At 38.3% G+C, this 24,006-nt stretch overlaps 1 protein-coding gene across 2 annotated transcripts in view; it reads left to right on the top strand.

The window, feature by feature from the left end:
- HS2ST1 (heparan sulfate 2-O-sulfotransferase 1) overlaps positions 1-24,006 on the top strand; it is a 184,948-nt gene that overhangs the window by 127,805 nt on the left and 33,137 nt on the right. For both annotated transcript variants that reach the window (XM_040232389.1, XM_040232387.1), the window contains exon 2: positions 22,495-22,733. In XM_040232389.1, coding sequence (XP_040088323.1) covers positions 22,495-22,733 — 239 coding nt within the window. The remainder of the gene's footprint in view (positions 1-22,494; positions 22,734-24,006) is intronic.

Raw genomic sequence — 24,006 nt, 5'->3', positions numbered from 1 at the left:
ATCTGTGTGCCTTATTAATTACTTTTTCTTTCCTTACTGAATTGGCTAAAGTTTGTAGGTCAGTGTTGGACGAAAGAGGTGAGAGTAGACATTTTTGCCTTATTTCCATTCCTAGGGGAAAACATATAGTCTTTCCATAAAGAATGATGTCGGCCATGGATTTTTTAAAGATACTCTGTTATCATTTTGAGAAAGTTTTCTCCTATTCCTAGTTTGCTGAGATTTTTATCATGAATGGGTGTTGGATTTTGTTGAACATTTTCTTTGTATATATTATTTTCTTTTTCTTTGTATATATTATTTTTTTACCTTGTTAATATGGTGAATTTCATTGACTTTTGAATGTTAAACCAACCATATGTTTCTGAGATAAACTGTATGGATGATAATTACCTTTCTATATATTGTATTCACCTCTCTAAATTTTGTTAACTTTTGCCTCTGCGTTCATAGGGGATTTGGTCCCTAGTGCTGTAATATCTGTCTCATTTTGCTATCAGAGTAAGTGGCTGCATAGAATGGGTTCGGAAGTGTTCGCTTCAGTTTCCTTTGAGTGTGTGTGGACTGGTATTTTTCCTTGATGTTTGGTAAAATTTTCTAGTGAAGCCACCTGGGCCTATTGTTTTTTCTGTGGGAAACCTTTTTTACTTTGTTTTGTGGGAGGGTTTTTATCTTCAAATTTAATTTCTTTAGTATATAAAAGGTTATTCAGTTTAGTTATCTATTCTTGAGTGATCTTTGTTAATTTTTGATTTTCAAGGGATTTAGCCATTTCTTCTAAGTTGTCGAGTATATTGGCATAGAATTGTTATGTAATATACCCCATTTTCTGTAGTGCCTTCTCCTTTTTCCTGATATTCATAATTGTGTCTTTTCTCTTTTTTTTTTGTATTTAACTAGAGGTTTATCAATTTTTATTGTATTTGCTCAAACAACCAGCTTTGGTTTTATTGATTTTTCTCTGTGTTGTTTTTATGTTTTCCATTTCAGTGATTTCTGCTTTTGTTTACTCTTCTTTTTCTATTTTCTTAGGGTGAGGCCTAATCCATTGATATTGACCTTCTATTCTAATATCATATCATAGTATTAGTTTTTCTCTAAGCCCTGCTTTAGTTATATGTTACAAATTTTGGTATATTTCATGTTTATTAGGTTCAGAATGCTTTTCTAATTTCCTTTTAGATTTTTCCTTTGTCCTGTAGGTTGTTGTTGTTTAGTCACCCAGTCGTGTCCAACTCTGCAATCCCATGGACTGCAGCATGCCAGGACTCCCAATCCCTAACCGTCTCCTGGAGTTTGCCCAAGTTCATGTTCATTGGATCGGTAATGCCATCTAGGTATCTTATCCTCTGACACCCTCTTCTCCTTCTGCCCTCAATCTTTCCCAGCATCAGGGTCTTTTCCAATGAGTCGTCTGTTCCCATCAGATGACCAAAATGCTGGAGCTTCCGCTTTGGCATCAGTCCTTCCAGTGAATATTCAGGGTTGATCTCCCTTAAGATTGACTGATTTGATCTCCTTGCTGTCCAAGGAACTTTCAGGAGTCTCTATGGATCACTGCCTTGTGGCAAAGAGGCTTGCATAACTCAGTGAAACTCTGAACTATGCTGTGCAGGGCCACCTAAGATGGATGGGTCATAGCAGAGAGTCCTGACAAAATGTGAAGGCACACCACACCAATATACTTGCCCAAACCTCATGAACTGTGTGAAAGGTCCTGAGGATTACTTGAAGTATATTATTTAGTCCAGATGTTTGTGGGCTTTTAAAATGTCTTTTCTGTTATTGATCGTTTAATTCTGGAGTAATCAGGGAGGATACTTTGTATGACTTGAATCTTTCACATATATTAAGTATTGTTTTATGACTCATAAACTTGCACTTGAAAAGAATGTATATCAGTCTTCTCTATTGTTCTATAAAGGCCAGTTGACCCCAAATTAATTGATAGTATTGTTCAAGTTTTCTGTATCTTTACTGATTTTCTGACTACGTATTCAGTTAGTTATTGAGAGAATAATGGTGATATCACTGATTGTACCTGTGGATTTGTCTGTTTTGAGTTTTTGTGTGGTTTGAAACTCTCTTATAGATGCACGAATATTTAAGATTTTTATTCTGTTGACCTCTTTATTATTATGAAATAATCTTTTTTATTCCTAGAAATATTTTTTTCTCTGAAATCCATTTTCTGTTTAATATGGTCAGTCCAGTTTTCTTTTGAATTTTGTTAACATGATATATTTCCCCCCATTTTTTAAGTTCATTTATTTCTTTCGTCTTAAAATGAGTTTTTTGTAGGCAGGATATAGTTGAATCATACTTTTTTTTATCCAGTCTGAAAATCTCTGTCTTTTCATTGGGGTCTATAGGTCATTTACAAATATTAATTTTTGTAGTTATAAATAAGGATTTAAGAATTATAATTATCACATCTTATAATGTAGCCTTGTTCCAAAATTTTTATTTTCCTTAAACTACCTTGTTTTTAGACTCATTATTTCCAGTTTATCTTAGGCCTCCGCCACACCCCCCTACAGCCCCGACAAAAAAAAAAAAAGCCAAAATGGAGAAACTAACTGGAACTAACTCAAAATGGAGAAACTAACTAACTGTAAGAAATACAGTGGCCTCCAAAGATGAGAAATGATGCTATGGGGAATTCTTCCCTAATGTCTTAGTTATGTACGAAATGGAGAATGATACCTATAGACTCATAAACCAGAGTTAACAAAAATGTATTAGCTAGGTTCCAGTGTTGTTCTAGGATACCTTGTAATGTCTCCAGTTGCTTTATCTTTCATGTCATTGAGACTCATTTCACCCTGGGAGCTTTTTAAAAATATTTATTCCTAGTACTTTCCCAGACATGCAGAAGCTATTATGCCCTGGATTCTATTTAAGATAACTTATCTCTTCTTATAACTTTTGGTTTCATCTAGACTTGAAAATTATAGTCCTACCGTGTTATTTAACTCCTTTTATCTTCAGCTTCCATGCTCCTTATCCTCTCTCACATAGTCCTGACACCATTAGAGGAAAAAAACTCTGAGGATAAGATTTGACAGACTGAGAATATCAAATTTACAGGAAAAAGTGTGATATGTATGGAGCTTCAGCTTTGACCATGCTGTGTGTAACATTGATTGCTATGTTCAGTTCAGTTCAGTCAGTTCGGTTGCTCAGTCATGTCCGACTCTTTGCGACCCCATGAATCACAGCACGCCAGACCTCCCTGTCCATCACCATCTCCCGGAGTTCACTCAGACTCGCGTCCATCGAGTCGGTGATGCCATCCAGCCATCTCATCCTCTGTCGTCCCCTTCTCCTCCTGCCCCCAATCCCTCCCAGCATCAGAGTCTTTTCCAATGAGTCAACTCTTCTCATGAGGTGGCCAAAGTACTGGAGTTTCAGCTTTAGCATCATTCCTTCCAAAGAACACCCAGGGCTGATCTCCTTTAGAATGGACTGACTGAATCTTCTTGCAGTCCAAGGGACTCTCAAGAGTCTTCTCCAGCCCCACACTTCAAAAGCATCAGGGTTCAAATCATCATATCACATTCTCACTTCTTTTAAAAAGGGGTTCTTAGATTGCTTAGTGAAGAACTCTTATCTTCTGTATCCATTAATTTAATAATACATGACACCACCCTTATGGGAGAAAGTAAAGAACTAAAAACCATCTTGAGGAAAGTGAAAGAGGAGAGTGAAAAAGTTGGCTTAAAGCTCAACATTCAGAAAACAAAGATCATGGTATCTGGTCCCATCACTTCATGGGAAATAGATGGGGAAACAGTGGAAACAGTGGCTGAATTTATTTTTCTGGGCTCCAAAATCACTGCAGATGGTGATTGCAGCCATGAAATTAAAAGACGCTTACTCCTTGGAAGGAAAGTTATGACCAACTAGATAGCATATTCAAAAGCAGAGATATTACTTTGCCAACAAAGGTCTGTCTAGTCAAGACTGTGGTTTTTCCAGTAGTCATGTATGGATGTGAGAGTTGGACTGTGAAGAAAGCTGAGTGCCGAAGAATTGATGCTTTTGAACTGTGGTATTGGAGAACACTCTTGAGAGTCTCTTGGACTGCAGGGAGATCCAACCAGTCCATTCTAAAGGAGATCAGTCCTGGGTGTTCTTTGGAAGGAATGATGCTAAAGCTGAAGCTCCAGTACTTTGGCCACCTCATGCGAAGAGTTGACTCATTGGAAAAGACTCTGATGCTGGGAGGGATTGAGGGCAGGAGGAGAAGGGGATGACAGAGGATGAGATAGCTGGATGGCATCACCGACTTGATGGACGTGAGTCTGAGTGAATTCCGGGAGTTGGTGATGGACAGGGAGGCCTGGCATGCTGTGATTCATGGGGTCGCAAAGAGTCGGACATGACTGAGCGACTGAACTGAACTGAACTGAATTGAGCCTGTTTTAATTAAGCAAATTTATGTAATATCTATTCTATTCTGGGTAATGGTCATCACCATTTTTTTCCAGAAAGAAGGTAGCTTTTATTAAAAAAAAAACTCTCTGAAGGAGATGGGACACCCATCCAGCCTAGCAGAACCAATGCCATGAGTTAAAGAGTAAAACATGCCCTGATTAGAACATTCTCACAGCTAGTTTCTACCAGGAAATTGAGTAGCATTATACAGAGTGTGGTCCACTGGAGAAGGGAATGGCAAGCCACTTCAGTATTCTTGCCTTGAGAACCCCATGAACAGTATGAAAAGGCAAAATGATAGGATACCAAAAGAGGAACTCCCCAGGTCATTAGTTGCCCAATATGCTACTGGAGATCAGTGGAGAAATAACTCCAGAAAGAATGAAGGGATGGAGCCAAAGCAAAAACAATACCCATTTGTGGTTGTGACTGGTGATAGAAGCAAGATCCGATGCTGTAAAGAGCAATGTTGCATAGGAACCTGGAATGTCAGGTCCATGAATCAAGGCAAATTGGAAGTGGTCAAACAAGAGATGGCAAGGGTGAACGTCGACATGCTAGGAATCGGCAAACTAAAATGGACTGGAATGGGTGAATTTAACTCAGATGACCATTGTATCTACTACCGTGGGCAGGAATCCCTCAGAAGAAATGGAGTAGCCATCATGGTCAACAAAAGAGACTGAAATGCAGTACTTGGATGCAATCTCAAAAATGATAGAGTGATCTCTGTTTGTCTCCAGGGCAAACCATTCAGTATCACAGTAATCCAAGTCTATGCCCCAACCAGTAATGCTGAAGAAGATGAAGTTGAATGGTTTTATGAAGACCTGCAAGACCTTTTAGAACTAACACCCAAAAAAGATGTCCTTTTCATTATAGGGGACTGGAATGCAAAAGTAGGAAGTCAAGAAACACCTGGAGTAACAGGCAAATTTCGCCTTGGAATGCGGAATGAAGTAGGGCAAAGACGAATAGAATTTTGCCAAGAAAATGCATTGGTTGTAGCAAACACCCTCTTGCAACCACACAAGAGAAGACTCTACACATGGACGTCACCAGATGGTCAACACCGAAATCAGATTGATTATATTCTCTGCAGCAAAAGATAGAGACGCTCTATAGAGTCAACAAAAACAAGACCAGGAGCTGACTGTGGCTCAGATCATGAACTCCTTATTGCCAAATTCAGACTGAAATTGAAGAAAGTAGGGAAAACCGCTAGACCATTCAGGTATGAGCTAAATCAAATCCCTTATGATTATACAGTGGAAGTGAGAAATAGATTTAAGGGCCTAGATCTGATAGATAGAGTGCCTGTTGAACTATGGAATGAGGTTCATGACATTGTACAGGAGACAGGGATGAAGACCATCCCCATGGAAAAGAAATGCAAAAAAGCAAAATGGCTGTCTGGGGAGGCCTTTCAAATACCTGTGAAAAGAAGAGAGGCGAAAAGCAAAGGACAAAAGGAAAGATATAAGCATCTGAATGCAGAGTTCCAAAGAATAGCAAGAAGAGATAAGAAAGCTTTCTTCAGCGATCAATGCAAAGAAATAGAGGAAAACAACAGAATGGGAAAGACTAGAGATCTCTTCAAGAAAATTAGATACCAAAGATGCAAAGATGGGCTCGATAAAGGACAGAAATTGTATGGAACTAACAGAAGCAGAAGATCTTGAGAAGAGGTGGCAAGAATACACAGAAGAACTGTACAAAAAAGATCTTCACGACCCAGATAATCATGATGATGTGATCACTCATCTAGAGCCAGACATCTTGGAAAGTGAAGTCAAATTGGGCCTTTGAAAGCATCACTACAAACAAAGCTAGTGGAGGTGATGGAATTCCAGTGGAGCTGTTTCAAATCCTGAAGGATGATGCTGTGAAAGTGCTGCACTCCATATGCCAGCAAATTTGGACAACTCAGCAGTGGCCACAGGACTGGAAAAGGTCAGTTTTCATTCCAATCCCAAAGAAAGGAAATGCAAAGAATGCTCAAACTACCACACAATTGCACTCATCTCACAAGCTAGTAAAGTAATGCTCAAAATTCTCCAAGCCAGGCTTCAGCAGTACGTGAACCGTGAACTCCCTGATGTTCAAGCTGGTTTTAGAAAAGGCAGAGGAACCAGAGATCAAATTGCCAACACCTGCTGGATCATGGAAAAAAGCAAGAGAGTTCCAGAAAGACATCTATTTCTGCTTTATTGACTATGCCAAAGCCTTTGACTGTGTGGACCACAATAAACTGTGGAAAATTCTGAAAGAGATGGGAAACCAGACCACCTGACGTGCCTCTTGAGAAATCTGTATGCAGGTCAGGAAGCAACAGTTAGAACTGGACATGGAATAACAGACTGGTTCCAAATAGGAAAAGGAGTATGTCAAGGCTGTATATTGTCACCCTTCTTATTTAACTTCTATGCAGAGTACATCATGAGAAACGCTGCGCTGGAAGAAGCACAAGCTGGAATCAAGATTGCCGGGAGAAATATCAGTAACCTCAGATATGCAGATGACACCACCCTTATGGCAGAAAGTGAAGAGGAGCTAAAAAGCCTCTTGATGAAAGTGAAAGAGGAGAGTGAAAAAGTTGGCTTAAAGCTCAACATTCAGAAAACTAACATCATGGCCTCTGGTCCTATCACTTCATGGGAAATAGATGGGGAAACAGTGGAAACGGTGTCAGACTTTATTTTTGGGGGCTCCAAAATCACTGCAGATGGTGATTGCAGCCATGAAATTAAAAGACGCTTACTCCTTGGAAGAAAAGTTATGACCAACCTAGATAGTATATTCAAAAGCAGAGACATTACTTTGTTGTCTAAGGTCTGTCTAGTCAAGGCTATGGTTTTTCCTGTGGTCATGTATGGATGTGAGAGTTGGACTGTGAAGAAGGCAGAGCGCCAAAGAATTGATGCTTTTGAACTGTGGTGTTGGAGAAGATTCTTGAGAGTCCCTTGGACTGCAAGGAGATCCAACCAGTCCATTCTAAAGGAGATCAGTCCTGAGATTTCTTTGGAAGGAATGATGCTAAAGCTGAAGCTCCAGTACTTTGGCCACCTCATGAGAAGAGTTGACTCATTGGAAAAGACTCTGATTTGGGGAGGGATTGGGGGCAGGAGGAAAAGGGGACAACAGGATGAGATAGCTGGATGGCATCACTGACTCGATGGATGTGAGTCTGAGTGAACTCCGGGAGTTGGTGATGAACAGGGAGGCCTGGTGTGCTGTGATTCATGGGGTCGCAAATAGTTGGACATGACTGAGCGACTGAACTGAACTGAACTGATTTTCCACATATTTAAACTACTTAAAATTACTGTAAATTCTAAATTAATAGAGATATTAATTAGTCACATAGAAAAAAAGACTGTTTTCGCCACCTATCTTGTTAATAAACCAGAAGAAATATTCTCTAGAGTATTCATTCTCAAAGTATGCCTGGACCATCATGTCAGCATCACCTGGGAACTTGATAGAAAATTATTGGACCCTGAATTAACAACTGGAGATGGTAGGGAATCTGGAATCTGTATTTTAACAAACCCTGCAAGCCATCCTGATGCTTGCTCAAATTCAAAACCACTGCTCTGAATATGATATATATCAAGCTCCGGTGAAATAATGGCAGGTTTTCAGCATTACTAATTCTCATTTTCAAACAGCTGCTGTGTAGGTTTTAGCTAATGATCTCTAAGCCCAGCTGGAGTTGATGCCTAGTTACTCCATATTCTTTTTACTTACTAGTCAATGGAGCGCCAGGTGCAGCTGCTGAAGTGTGAAAATAATTCAGCTTTGTAGACAATATTGGCATTTCTTTCTTGATTTTGAAAATGCTTTCATCTTTTTGGTATGGTGTTTATTTCAACAATCAAAGCATATCTATTTTAATAGCAGTTTGAACTTCTGCTAGAAGTTGAGGAAGTCTCTGAATCTTCCTGCCAGTTTAATATCAAAATTAATATCGCAGTTGAATTACAAAGCTTATAAAATAAATTTGTTGCTTGAGAGAAAACAACTGATAATACTTGTTGCCCAGTAGAAAATTTGAGAAAACTTATATTTGTCACTATGAGCTTCCCCATACTGAGTATTTTGATGAGATTGAGGGGGGAGTTGTATAATTAGACATATTACCTTTGGTGGATCTGTGTAACTCCATAAACTTAAGTGATGGTACAAGGTAGATCAATATACAGTGTATAGAAAGTTTACTAACATGGGTCATCTCTTTCCAACTAGCCTTTGAGAAGTAACACTTGTTGAGTTTTAGTGTAGTGTCAGACAATTACCAGAAAATACTAAAATAATCCTTTTCCAGCTGTTGTGCATTGTGCTCAGTCATGTGCAACTCTTTGCAGCCCCGTGGACTGTACCCCTGCGGCGCCTCTGTCCGTGGGATTTTCCAGACAAAAAGACTGGAGCTGGTTTCCTTCTCCAGTTTCCAGCTGTGGATCTGTAGAAAATCTGTGTGTCTGATTGCTTCATAGACTCCAACCCAAATACTATGTGGTAATATTTTGAATGGAAAAGCAGTTACGAGAATCCAGTTATCTTCCATTGTTAGACATATAAAAATAAATGCAAAAATGTTAAAAAGTCACTCTTTTTACTAAATTTTGTTTTTTGGAAAATGGTATTTTCACAGAACTGTCATTTTTGCTAACATGCTTTATTATATTACTATTTTTAAATTAATAAATATTTTCAAGTTTCATAGTTTTCATTTCTCATATGATATTGGTAGATCTAACCTACACTAATGAAAACTCTTTGGAGTCCCTAATTTGTAAGTGTATAAAGAAGGTTCTGAGCTTAGTGAGTTTGAGAATTGTTGACTTTTACGTTACAGTTCATATCCCAGTATGGTGATTAAGATGCTGTGTTTTGGCCTCTAACAGCTTGTCTGCCTCATGTTTTACTTTGTCCCTACCCATTCTTTCATATTGTAAACTTATCAAGAACCACTTTTAGGATCTGAATGCATCATGCAGTATTATACCTCCAAGGGTTTTGCTCAAGTTTTTCTCTCTGCCTAGAATGCCTTTCTTTTTCTACTCAGGAGATACTTCCTTTCTCAATCTTCTTTGGGAATCTTTTCTTAAGCATCCCATTTATGGGATCCCCATTGCATCTTATAAAATTTTATTATAATGCCATGCCACCAAACTCTCCAGGATTAGGCTTATCTCCAGGACCAGATGAATTATAAATTAATAGATTCTTTGTAAATATTAATGGAATTAGTTAATGGGTCTAGTGTGAAGAACTAGGTTGTAAATTATCATAATATTCTCATTACTTAAAGCATAAAGTGCAGTATCAATCTTCTCATTATCTGAATTTTTGCCATAATCATAAGAGGTACATACTTAGTCTTTCTCAAGGTAGGCATGAGTTTGGGCAAACTCTGGGAGATGGTTTAGGACAGGGAAGCCTGGCATGCTGCAGTCCATAGAGTTGCAAAGAGTTGGACACTATTGAACAACACTGAATAAGACAGAATTATGGAAAGAGTGTGTCAGCATTCCACTCCTTCTTCTTAGTTAATTGTCACCAGCCTGCTTCTATCTTTATTTTTGCTCTATCCTACCTTGTTAGAGGCTCAGTGGAGAGAATCCTTCAAAAGAATCTGTATGCTAGTAGGCAGGCTTCCCCAGTGGGCTCAGCAGGTAAAGAATTTGCCTGTAATGTGGGAGGCACCAGAGACGTGGATTGGATTCCTGGGTCAGGAGTATCCAACAGAGAAAGAAATGGCAACCTGCTCCAGTACTCTTGCCTGAAAAACCTCATAGACAGAGGAACCAGTGGGCTACAGTCCGGGGGATCGGAAAGAGTCAGTCAGACACGACTGAGCAACTAAGCACAGGTATTTACCTAGTGGTAACCGATGCCGGATGTCCTATGGTTTCAGCTCTCATCAGTGCAGAAATCCTATCTACGTGTTTTGGTGGGTCCTCATGAAGCGCCTTTGGGGCTTTTCCTCTAGGCTCAGTAAAGAATCTGCCTGCAGTGTTGGAGACCTGGGTTCGATTCTTGGGTGGGAAAGATCCCCTGGAGAAGGGTTTGGCTACCTACTCCAGTATTCTTGCCTGGGAATCCCTTGAACAGAGGAGCCTGGTATGTTACAGTCCATGGGGTCACAAAGGGTCGGACCCAAGTAAGCGACTAAGACACGTGAAGCCTCTAGATGAGTACCTCTGGAGATTGATAGCTTCAGTTCAGTTCAGTTCAGTCGCTCAGTCGTGTCCGACTCTTTGCGACCCCATGAATCGCAGCACGCCAGGCCTCCCTGTCCATCACCAACTCCTAGAGTTCATTCAGATTCACGTCCATCGAGTCGGTGATGCCATCCAGCCATCTCATCCTCTGTCGTCCCCTTCTCCTCCTGCCCCCAATCCCTCCCAGCATCAGAGTCTTTTCCAATGAGTCAACTCTTCTCATGAGGTGGCCAAAGTACTGGAGTTTCAGCTTTAGCATCATTCCTTCCAAAGAAATCCCAGGGCTGATCTTCAGATTGATAGCTTACCTCCCCCTAAACTGTACATATCTTTTCTTTGCACTTCTAGTTATTTAAAAAGCTCATTCCGTCTTGAGACATAGTCTATCTTGTCTTCTAGAGTGATTCTGTAGAAAGGATGCCTCCTTTTCATAATAACTTTTCAAATATTTCAAGATAACTTCAGTACATTTATGGAATTTCTCCCCTCTACTTAAGTGTTCTAGGTGTTTTAAAAGCAGTTTTTTTCTGTGGCATGTGTTATCTAGCTCTTTTCCATCCTGAATGTACTCTATTCTTTGTGTATGCCTGAAATGATACATAATAATACATGTGTGACATAAATTTCCTAGGAACAGTGCCTTCCTGTGGTTTAAGACAGTAATGACTACATTTTGGTTAGGCTTTGGTATCATTGAAGTTTTGGGTTCTGACTCTGTTCCTCAAAACTCTTAACTAATCTGACACTACGTTTCCGTATTATTACCTTATAAGTAATAGATATAGAGTTACTTTAAGAATTAAATGAAGTAATACATGTTTAAACACATAGCAGCATTGCTTCTGGCCCATAATAAAGGCTCAATAAGTGGAACATATGTTACTTTGATAATTATATGCTTATCAATATAGCCTAAAATTGTCATAGTTTTCTTTTTTAGCTGTTTTACACTACTGTTAAATAATTTTTAATTTATTTTTAATTGGAGTGTAATTGCTTTACAGTGCTGTGTTGATTTCTGCCCTACAACAGTTACTTTGCCAACAAAGGTCCCTCTAGTAAAACTATGGTTTTTTCCGTAGTCATGTATGGATGTGAGAGTTGGACTATAAAGAAAGCTGAGCACTGAAGAATTGATGCTTTTGAACTGTGGTGTTAGAGAAGACTTAAGAGTCCCTTTGACTGCAGGAAGATCAATCAGTCAGTCCTAAAGGAAAGCTATCCTGAATATTCATTGGAAGGACTGATGCTGAAGCTGAAACCCCAATACTTTGGCCACCTGATGTGAAGAGCTGACTCATTGGAAAAGACCTTGGTGCTGGGAAAGATTGAGGGCAGGAGGAGAAGGGGGTTACAGAGGATGAGATAATTGGATGGCGTCACCGACTCCATGGACATGAATTTGAGCAAGCTCTGGGAGTTGGTGATAGACAGGGAAGCCTGCTGAGCTACATACAGTTCATGGGTCACAAAGAGTTAGACATGACTGAGCGACTGGACTGAACTGAATATAGCAGTATGGATCAGCCAGTATACGTATGTCCCCTTTCTCTTGAACCTCCCTCCCACCACATCCCACCCCTCTAGGCTGTCGCAGAACACTGTTGGTTAAATGATTTTATAATCAAATTTTCCTAGTGTGTTACTTGTCAACTTAGTCACTCTGCAGGCCTTTATGGCTTCCCAAAGGATCCATCTCTATATTTTGAAACCCAGTATCTTTCCAAGGCTCAACTTATCCAGTGTGTCTTTCTCCATAAGTTTTTTACCCCAATTCTTGGTTTCAGAATTAGTTTGTTCTCTGTTATGGCATTTATTTGATTTTGTATAAGATGTAAATTTAAAATACGAATAGATTACTTGAGAAGTGTGTAAAAAGGTATGAGGGATGTTTGAGATGTCTTGGTAAAACTTGAGAAAAGGGAAAAGAATATTGGTTGGAATCCCCATTTCCTGTCAGAATATTCATTTCAAGTGACTGAAATATGTACAGAATGAAGTCATCTCACCCATGATTTTTAACTATAATATTCTGTATTTTAAAAATGGGTACTTGCCAAAAAAGTGGTGCTTTTATATAATATCCTGCTGTATTTAATTATGCAACCCTACTCCTTCCTCTTATCAAAGCAGATTAAATCTCAGATGACAAGTATAATGTGGAGCACAGGCTCTAGAGTCAGATTGACCTGAGACCATATCCTGACATTAGTATTCAGCTTATGATCAATTAACTTCTTTGAGAATCAGTTTCCTCATCTAGATGAGAATAATAATATTGGCTCTTAGGGTTGTTTTAAGAATCAGAACTTGAGATAATGCATATAAAATACTTAACACAGAGTATGTGTATAAAGAATGATACATTTAAGACACATAGTGAGAATTCAGTGTTAGCTATTAGCAATATTATATTTCATATAGGTGTTAATGCATTTTTCAGATTGGTAATATAAAGGAAGGTTGTTATAAGAATTTAATATTTTAAAATTTATGTAATACCTGTAAAAAACCAGCCAATATAAATGAGCCATATTCTTTTAACTTAGTAACCTTAGCAATGAAAAGAAAATAATTATATTGGTAGTTATCAGATTGTTGGGATATTTATCAGCTACTTTATTCTTACCTTATTCTTATTCTTATTGCCTTATTCTTGTTACCTTATTCTACCTTACTCTTACCTAATAGATCCTCTTAAGAACATTAACCAATAAACTTTTAGTCATAATTCATTAGTGAGATGAAATTTGGGAAGAAAATTTAATTTTTATTTTGTAATATATTTTCATTAATCTTGAGTCAATATATAATTAATGCACAAACAATAAATATGTAGGCCATGTATTTACAAGGGTCTAGAAGAGTCCTTGTATATAGGGACACAGGTCTTTTTACCCCTTATATATGTTTATTCATAAGTATTTTATTCTTTTCAGTGTAATTGTAAATAGGATGGTTTCTTTGAATTTTCTTTCTGATAGTTCGTTGATAGTTCATTGGTAGGGTATAGAAGTGCAAATGATTTCTATATATTAATTTTGTATTCTGCAACTTTACCAGATTCATTGTTGAACTCAAGTAGTTTTCTTTAGGGTTTTCTATGCATAGTATTATATGTCATCTGCAGTCAGGGACAGTTTTACTTTCCAATTTAGATTCCTCTTATTTTTCTTGTCTGATTGCTGTGGCAATGGCTAGGACTTTTAATACTGTGTTGAATAAAAGTGGGGAGAGTGGGCATCCTTGTATTATTCCTAATGTTAGAGGAAATGCTTTCAACTTTGCACTGTTGAGTACGATGTTAGCTGTGGGCTTATGTATGGCCTTTATTATGTTGAGGTATATTCTCTATGCCCACTTTCTGGAGAGTTGTTTCTTTGTTTTTGTTTTTCTAAAATCATAAACGGGTGTTGAATTTTGTCAAAACCTTTTTATGCACTTATTAAGATGATTATATAGTTTTTATTCTTCAGTTTGTTACTGTTTATCACATTAGTTTATTTGTGGCTGTTGAACCATTCTTGCATACCTGATATGAAGTCCATTTGATCATGAAGTATGATCATTTTAATGTATTTTGTATTTGTTCTGCCAATATTTGTTGAGGATTTTTGCATCTAAGTACATCAGTGATTCTGGCCTGTAATTTTCATTTCTTGTGATACCTTTATCTGGTTTTGGTATCAGGGTGTTGCTGGCCTCATAGAATGAGTTTGGAAATATTCCTTCCTCTGCAGTTTCTTGAAATAATTTAGGAAGGATAGATGAAGCTGGTCCTAATGCTAAAGCAAGCTTGCTGGTGTGAGTCTCAGAGTATTCTGGGGATTTTGCCTGCCTACTGGTGGTCAAAGCTGGGTCTCTTGTCTCTGGCAGTGAAGCTCTGGAAGGTCTGGCTCTGGTGCCTTCACACTGGTATGTGCAGCTGCGTCCTGGGTCCTGTGGTGGCTAGGGTCATGTTCAGGGACTGCTGTGGGCTCGGGGGTGTTAAGGTGCCCTTCTGCTGGTGGGTGGAGCTGTGTTCCACTTGGTTAGTTGCTTGGCTTGAGGGGTTCCAGCACTTGTGGTTGCTGGGGGGTGGAGGGAGCTGGGTCTTGACATTAATAAGCTAGAGGGAGTATTCCAGAATGGCGCTTGTCAACACCAGTGTCCCCCATGGTAGGACAGGCTCCCCAAAATGGCTGCCACCAGTGTCTTTTCCTCAGCATGAGCTCCAGTTACTTCCTGCTTCTCTGGGACACTCTCCAAGATCAGCAGGTGGGTCTGACCCAGGCTCCTCACTGCCATCTGCCCCGGTTCCAACAACAGACAAGATTTTGTGTCTGCCCTTTCAGAATGGAGTCTCTATTTCCCACAGTCTTCTGAGTCTCCTGAAAATAAGCATCACTGATCTTCAAAGCCAGATACTCTGGGGGCTCATCTTTCTGGTACACGACTCTGGGCTACAGAGCCCATTGTGGGGCACAGACCCCTTATTCCCTGGGGGAGAACCTCTGCAGTTGTAATAATTCTACCATTTGTGGGTCACCCAACCCAAGGGTTGAGGTTTTGACTCTACTACAACTCCACCTCTCCTGTCCATCTCCATTATGGTTCCTTCTTTATACTTTTAGTGTAGAAGATCTTTTCTGGTAGGTTCAAATCTTTTTCATCAATCTGTAAATAGTTGTAATTTTGATGTGCTTATGAGGGGAAGTAAGCTCAGGGTCTTTGCTGTCTTGGGAATTCCTCTTACTTTATTTTCATTTTTATTCACTTATGTATTTAAGTTTCCTTGATATTTTTTTCAGTTTTGTTTTCTGTTTTTCTTCTTGCCTCTTTTTTTTTCTCTTCATTCCTATAAATTACTTTTACACTTACTAAAAGTTACAGTTTGATTTATCCATAGTGTTTTTGAGTTTAAAACACTTGGAGTGTGTTTCTGAGTCTTTATACAGCACTTTTTTCATGGTTGCTTTATGTGTTACATCATAGAAATATCACTTGTCACAGTTGACTGGTGTCATCAGTTTACCAATTCAGGTGAAGTGTAGAAACTGCCTCTATTTACATACTTTCATTATCTGCCACTTACAACATAATTGTACTAAGTATTTCTTCTGCATACATTTAAAATAATATCACACAATGTTATAATTTTTGCTTTATATGTCAAACATATTTTTGAAAACACAAGAAGGACAGTTTATTGTATTTACCCATATATTTATTCTTTCTATTTTTTGTTCCCTTTTTTCCCCTTGTGTTTTAAGTTTCTTCTTTTATGTTTTTTTTTCCTATCTAGAAAACTTCATTAATCATAGTGGCAATAAATTATTATAGGTTTCTTTCATATAAGAATATCTTATACCCCTTCATTCTTGAGGATGATTTTCTCTAGGTATAGGATTATTTTATTTCACCACTTGAAAAATTGTGCCACCTCCTCCTGGCTCATTGACTTCTGATGAGAAATCTGCAGTTATTCCAGTTTTTTTCTATCATAGGCTTCATTTTCTTGGGCTAATTTCAAGCCCTTTTTTCTTCATTTTTAGTTTCCAGAAGCTTAATTATGATATGTCTTGTCTTGGATGTCTTTGGTTTATGCCATTTGGAGTTTGATCAGCATCTTAAATCTTTGTCTCCTGTCAGATGTCAAGTTTTCAGCCATATTTCTTTAAGAACTCTTTCAGCCCTGCTTTCTTTCTCCTTTCCTTCCAAGACTCTGTGACCCCAATTTTAGATCCTGTTGTTATATCCCACAGTTCCCCCAAGGTTCTGTTGCTTTATTCTCCCTATTATGTTCTCTCATTGTTATTCTGATTGGATAATTTCTTTTGTTCCATGTTCCGGTTCACTAAATTTCCTTCCTTTCCATTCTACTGTTGATCCCATTCACTGAGCTTTTTACTTGGGTTTTTTTTTTTTTTTTCTTCTTTGAGTTCTAAAATTTCCATTTAGTTATTTATGTATTTTATTTCATTACTGAGCTTATTTTCTGAGGCCTTCTATTTTTTCATTTGGTTCAAGCTTGTTCTTGAAAGCATTTTTATCATGACTGGTTTAAATCTTTGATAATTCTAACATCGCTGTCCTTTTTATATTGTCATTTCTTATCTCTATTCATTGAGTTTGAGATCTTGTTGGTTCTTAATATGCTGAGTACAATTTGATTGAAACATGGATATTTTTATATTATGTTGTGAGACTTTCGATCTTTTTTCCTTCGGTTGAATAAAATATTCTTTAAATTCTATAGTGTTTTGCAGTTTTTGAAAGTTTCACACACATGATGTCATATAATCCACAATAGCCCTTTTCTCCCCCAACACCTGTATTGCCCCTCCCCTTTCCCTCTTATCACTGGTATCCACTAGTTTGTTCTCTGTATTTGTGGGTACTCTGAATCTTATTTAAAAATACCTTTTGTTTTAGTTGACTTTTTCCAATACTGCTCTGGCAAGGGAAGGGGTTGCTGCTTTGTTACTGCAAAGTGGAGGTAGAAGTTCAGGTTCCCAAATAGGCCACCATCAACACCTGGTGAGCTCATTGTTACCTTGGGCAGGGATGGTAGTGGCCTCATTACACTGAGTGATGGTGATTCTCCACTAGGTCTCCTCTGACAGCACCAAGTGGGGAGGTGAGGTGGCCTCTCATTACTCCTGTGTGAAAGCGGACATTCTGGTTCCTTGCTTGGTCTTCACTGACACTGCACAGGTGCCTTGTTACCTGTTGCCTAGGGTAAAAGTTCTGGCTCCCTACCTTGTCTTCTCTGACACCATTCCACCAGAGATACTGGGCACCTGATTACAGCCTTGGGAGGGTAGACGTCTAGGCTAGCTGCTTGGCCTGTGAGAATGGAAGTGGGGCCCCAGTTTTTTTCTGTGGTGTTTAGCTAAAGTAGAGTGATTACTGTCCAAAAGTTTTTTGTCTTTCTATGCTGTCCTTTTCTTGGTATTCTGGCAGGGCTTCTGTTGGACGTCTTTTTATGTATGCCTGCTCCTGGGTTGCCAGCTTCTACTACTCCAAGACTGAGATATATAAGGCTAAAGAAAACTTAAGGAACTCACCGTGTTGTTCCTTGAGTCTTAAGGGCTCTAACTAGTCTGTTTTCTTCTCTCCAACTTGTCGTATGTATAATGTCCAGGGTTTTCGTTGTACTTCATGAGCGGAATAGCAAAAACATAAGTTTACATCATCTCCCTTGAAGTAGAAGGTGGTCTCAGCTCCTTTTTATAGGATGATCCAATTAAACATATGTGTAAGTTCTTTTTTAAGTAATTAATTTATTTAATTCTGACTGTGCTGGGTCTTTGTTGCTGCACACAGGCTTTTGCTAGCTGAAGCAAGTGGGAGCAGCTCTCTAGCTGTGGACTGCAGGCTCCTCACTGTGGTACTTCTCTTGTTGTGGAGCGTGGACTCTGGGGTGTGTGGGCTTCAGTGGTTGTGGCACACGAGCTCAGTAGTTGCCCTGTGGTATGTGGAATCTTCCAGACCAGGGATCAAACTGACATCCCCTGCATTGGCAGGTGGAATCCTAACTGCTGGACCACCAGGGAAGTCCACTTGTAAGTTTTAAGGACAACACGGTGTCTCTTGCTCACTGCCTGGAAAACACATAAGAAAGCATTTACTAGTGTTGAGAGTCCAGCCTTTAATCATCCATATTGGAATTTATTTTGTCAGTCCCCATGGTGATTGAATTCAAGGAAACTGACTCAGGCTAAACATATTCATAAGAAAATGGTGTATACAATTGGACAACCAATTTGTTTAATTCATAATAATTACTAAATCCTACTTCCATGAAGATCAGATAGTGTCTGACTAGACAGTTTATTCACAGTAAGTGGTGCTGGAAAAGAAATCAGTTAACCTTTTATTCTTTTGGTGCACCTTTGTTGCTTCCTACTTCTCACTGTGTGCACATTTTATGGGGAACAAATTATACTTCAGTATTTGGGGATTTACACAACTGAGGATTTATCCCTAGAAAGTGCAAAGGATACATTTTAACTCAGGTGTTTGGTAGCTCCAAGCTTGTAGTTCCTGTCTGGCTCTGCAAAAGGCATAATTACCAGGGAGTTCCGACACGGCAAATTTTGTGACAAGGCACCCTGCGGACATTTTTCTAATCGTCACTGCCAGTTTCCTCTGTGATTTCTTTTTGCCTGCAATTCTAATTTTGTGAGTAACCTCTTGTTTTCAATATATATACTAATACCTTTAGGCAGTTTACTATCAGGCCTTGATGTCTGTGAACCTTTTTTTTTTTTTTGAAAATAATTAACTTGGGGTTATGGAGCCACCTGCCCATGGTTGGGCTCTAGGAGGAAGCTCTGAAATGTACACATCAGGCGTTCTGGAGACCAGATCTATTGCTTTCATCATATCCTCAAAGGACCACAAAAATCATCATGAGCCACTATTGCTTGGACAGTTTTGAGCATTGCTTTCATAGCGTGTGAGATGAGTTCCATGATGCAGTAGGTAGTTTGAGCATTCTTTGGCATTGCCTTTCTTTGGGATTGGAATGAAAACTGACCTTTTCCAGTCCTGTGGCCACTGCTGAGTTTTCCAAATTTGCTGGCATACTGAGCATAGCACTTTCACAGCATCATATTTTAGGAGTCTAAATAGCTCAACTGGAATTCTATCACCTCCACTAGCTTTGTTCGTAGTGATGCTTCCTAAAGCCCACTTGACTTCACGTTTCAAGATATCTGGCTTTAGGTGAATGATCACACCATCGTGGTTATCTGGGTCATGAAGATCTTTTTTGTATAATTCTTCTGTGTATTCTTGCCACCTCTTCTTAATATCTTCTGCTTCTGTTAGGTCCATACTGTTTCTGTCCTTTATTGTGCCCATCTTTGCATGAAAGGTTTCCTTGGTATCTCTAATTTTCCTGAAGATCTCTAGTCTTTTTTTTTTAGGAAATGTCAACTATATAGTTCATATACTTTAATACATACAATGAACCAAGAATAATGATTAATTCTAAAAACATGCTAGTTTCATACTCTATATAGAGTTTTAGCACCTTAAAAAAATTTTTTAATCCATAAACTAAATAATAACTTCTTTTAAAGAATAGCAAAATCTGTTTCTTTTCCAAATACTGGGTTCAGAAAAACTAGTGAAAGCATTCAGCATTATTGGTTGTTGTTGTAGCCATTAAAAGTAAAGGTAATTTCATATATTATCTGGGCTGCTATAGGAAATAACCTCTTAAACTTCTGTCAGCACTTAAATGTCAGCAGTACTGTTTTATTTCCCATAGTGGAAAAGGGAGAGTGAGGACATAACAATAGCCTAATAGTTTTGGATTGTGGTGACAGTTTGGGGTTGCTTAGAAGATACAATTCCTTTAAAATTATTGAATATACTTATATTCTTAGGCTTTCCATAAACACATGCTGAATTTAGTGAGAGAACTTCCAAATCCTGTGTAGATGCTTGAGCATCATACATTACCTCGATTACAGATTCATTTGTAAACTACTGTAAATTTTGAAAAATATTGTGCGTTCTGAACATGTGGTACGTGGTCCTTAAAAGTCTGTCCAGGTTTCTTTTTCTGTTTCTTCTTAGCCTTTTTCTGTTGATTGTCTTTTTTTCTTGTTCCTTAAATGTTGATATTTCCTAAGATTCTAAGATTAAATTCTCTTTACATGCTATATGTTCTGTAATATCTATGTATCGTCTATGTATCTATGTAATATCTATGTAGTCTCGTCATTCCTATGGTTTCCCAGATGTCTTTCTTCTACATGAATGTTTATTCTCAAGCACTTGAGCTGTGTGCCCAGTTATCTACATCTCCTGGGTATCCTAGGCAGTCCAACAATATGTTCCACATTAAGCTCGTCTCGTTTTCTCCATATTCCCAACCAACTATCCCCCATGAAAAAAGATACATATATATGCATAGTATATATTCATATGTGTGCTTCTCTTCCTGTTTTGGAAAGCCTGCTGCTAGTAGGGCTTCCCTGAGGGCTCAGTGGGTAAAGAATCTGCCTGCAGCTCAGGAGACATAGGGAACGTGGGGTCGATCCTTGGGTCAGGAAAATCCCCTGGAGGAGGAAATGGCAACCCACTCCAGTATTCTTGCCTGGAAACCCCATGAACAGAGGAGCCTGGTGGGCTCCAGTCCATGGGGTCGCAGAGTCAGACATGACTTAGCAACTAAACCACCACCAGTAAGCAGCAGGCTTGGAACTTCAGGTCTTCTGAAGGTGAATCCTCAGCTCAGAGCATGCTTTATAATGTAGTGGCCATATCTTCTGAATCAAAATTTAAGATGCATAGTCAAACAATATCTGAAGCCTGAACTTGTTACTGTAATTATAGCACATTGCTTTTTTATGTCACTTTACTAAATTGTTGCCAGTATGGTAGATAGATACTAATACACATAAAATGTAAAACTGCAATTATGTGTACGTATGAGATGTGCATTATGAGGTATATATACATACATCATGTGTGTATGTGTGAGGTTTGACCTAGTTAGGGAGATTGGATGATGCTTCCCTTGCAAGTGATGATTAAATTCAATGTGAAGTTTGAGGAGTTTACTAGGCAGAATTGGGGTAGAGGGAGAATGAATGAGAGTTCAAGGCAGGGTAAGGTAACCTGCACAGAGATCTGGTGGTAGGAGGGTGCATACTGTGTGTGAGCAGTTGCCTTTGTGCAGAGTAATTTGCAGTCTTGTTACCCCTCTCCCCATTTCTTCCCATATTCTTGTTTCTTAATTCTAAAGAATATTTGAAGCTGAAGCTTATATTAAATAGAGAATAGTATGGCTCAGGAAACTCAAAACAGGGGCTGTGTATCAACCTAGAGGGGTGGGATGGGGAGGGAGGTTCAAAAGGGAGGGGAAATATGTATACCTGTGACTGATTCATGTTGAGGTTTGACAGAAAACAAAGTTCTGTAAAGCAGTTATCTTTCCATTAAAAAATCAATAAGAAAAAAATTTTTAATGTAACTTTCTTTTCAAACTGCTTGGTGAACAGTCATTTGAATTAGAGACACCATGGAGTTTAATTAATAAACATAGCCAGGACTTATCTGTAGTTTAAAACACCAAAATGAAAAAGGTTTTATGATACCGTCTTTCCTCTTGTTACCTAAAATCACACAAGGATTTATTATCACTGCTGTAGTACATTCTGATAAGGCAGGGAGTTATTACATCCTATATACTTCCCAGGTGGTGCAGTGGAAGGAATCCACCTGCCAGTGCAAGAGACACAAGAGATGCAGGTTGGACCCCTGGGTGGGGAATTCCCCACTCCATTTCCCTTGGAGTAAGAAGTGGCAACCCACTCCAGTAGTCTTGCCTAGAGAATTCCATGGACAGAGGAACCTGGCAGGCTACAGTCCAAGGGGTTGCAAAGAGTCAGACACAACTGAGCTCACACACAACTACATCCTAAGTAATAAATTTCTAAATCATTGCCTAAATTATAAGTGATTCTATTTTCTAAGTGTATTTTTACTGTGAAGTTTAGTGTTCCATGTAACCTGTCTTTATGTGTTTGAGAATTAATTCAGGCTATAAAAATTCTGTTGGAATGAAAAGTGTATTTTGAACTACATGGAAGAACTCCAATCTGTTGTATTCTAAACTCAATGACTGTTTTTTCTTCTGTTCTTCATATGCATAAGTATTATCTCTCCAAGATAATTCTGAAGTTTTGGTCCTTAAAACATTTCTTTAGTGGTTCTTAACCCCATTCTTGAGTAGGAGAACTATGTTCCAGGAATAGGGAATTTCAGTGTTTTACAACTTCCTTTATAGTGTCTTTCAAAACTAAGTTCATATTTTTCTTTGCAGAAAGGGCTATTGCACGACATGAAGTTCGAGAGATTGAGCAGCGACATACCATGGATGGCCCTCGGCAAGATGTAGCTTTAGATGAGGAAGACGACATGGTGATCATTTATAACAGAGTCCCCAAAACCGCAAGCACCTCTTTTACCAATATTGCCTATGACCTGTGTGCAAAGAATAAATACCATGTTCTTCACATCAACACTACCAAAAATAATCCAGTGATGTCACTGCAAGATCAGGTAAGTACCACTTGGATTAATAATGTTTTCTGACACTAACTCAAGTTTTGTATTTCAAGAAGATAAAGCATTTTAAGGGATACGTATGCTGAGCCCAGTGGATTGTAAGTTTCTTGGAGGAATGGATCAGCCAAACTTCTCTATAGTTTTACATTCTTCACAGTATTTAGTACATTTCCTTGCCTACAATATGTATTGAAATACTTGTGAAATAAATGAATTAACAGCTTGAATTTTTGAAGAGAAACTTGATACTCTTCAGTATGCTAGCCCTTTAAAACTGTGAAATATTTTTAGCAGATGCCCTGCAATAAAAATCATTATATTGTCTCAATTCATCACTGAGAAATGTTTATTTGATGAATACTTGTATTCTATATGGTTCAGTTTTGTGACTAGACTCCTGAATTTAATCTTATCTTCTTTCATGTAAGTATTAGCTATAAACTTCTGGAGAACAGGGGTTATGACTTGTATTTTTAATATAATCTTGCCTTTCAAGTTATTGAGAATCTTTTTTAAAAATTTTTTATCAGAGTATAGTTGATTTACAATGTTGTGTTAATTCCTGTTGTTCAACAAAATGAATCAGTTACACATTTACATGTATACACTCTTTTTAAGATTCTGATCCCATGTAGGTCATTACAGAGTATTGCGTAGAGTTCCCTGTGCTCTACAGTAGGTTCTTATTAGTTACCTATTTTAGATATGTAGTATGTTTTGTGTCAGTCCTAATCTCCCAATTTATCCCTTCTCTCTTTAGCTCCTGGTGACCATAAACTTGTTTTCCACATCTATAACTCTTTCTGTTGTGTAATTAAGTTAATTTGTATCCTTTTATGAAAAGTGCTGCAGTAAACATTGGGATACAGTATCTTTCAAGTTGTTAAGAATCTTTAGATAAATAGATGGATAGATAATTTATGAAATGGTTTTAAGAAAAGTAGAGGAAGTTATCTCAGAAACTGAAACTGACTCCCCTCTTTAGCAGTAGCTTCAGATATTTTCTTTACACCTGGAGTTCTTACTATAAGTATAGTTCTTTCCACAGATATTAAAGGGAATAGGAATTGAGTCCCATGATAAGAAAAGATAATATTTGAAAATACTATGTAGGATCAAGTACCATATTGGGGTAGCTTATTAGACAGGTATTTGTGGTAGTCATGTAGTTAAAATGTATTTATCTGTTTGAAAATAGCTGACCTTATTTTATTGTCACAGAATTGCTGTTATCCCACTATTTAGCGTAGCTTTAATCCTTTCATTG

The sequence above is a fragment of the Oryx dammah genome, unplaced genomic scaffold, assembly GCF_014754425.2.
Source record: "Oryx dammah isolate SB20612 unplaced genomic scaffold, SCBI_Odam_1.1 HiC_scaffold_28, whole genome shotgun sequence".
Taxonomy (NCBI): domain Eukaryota; kingdom Metazoa; phylum Chordata; class Mammalia; order Artiodactyla; family Bovidae; genus Oryx; species Oryx dammah.
The sequence above is the reverse complement of the archived record's forward strand: the minus strand, read 5'-3'. Positions and strand labels throughout refer to the sequence as shown.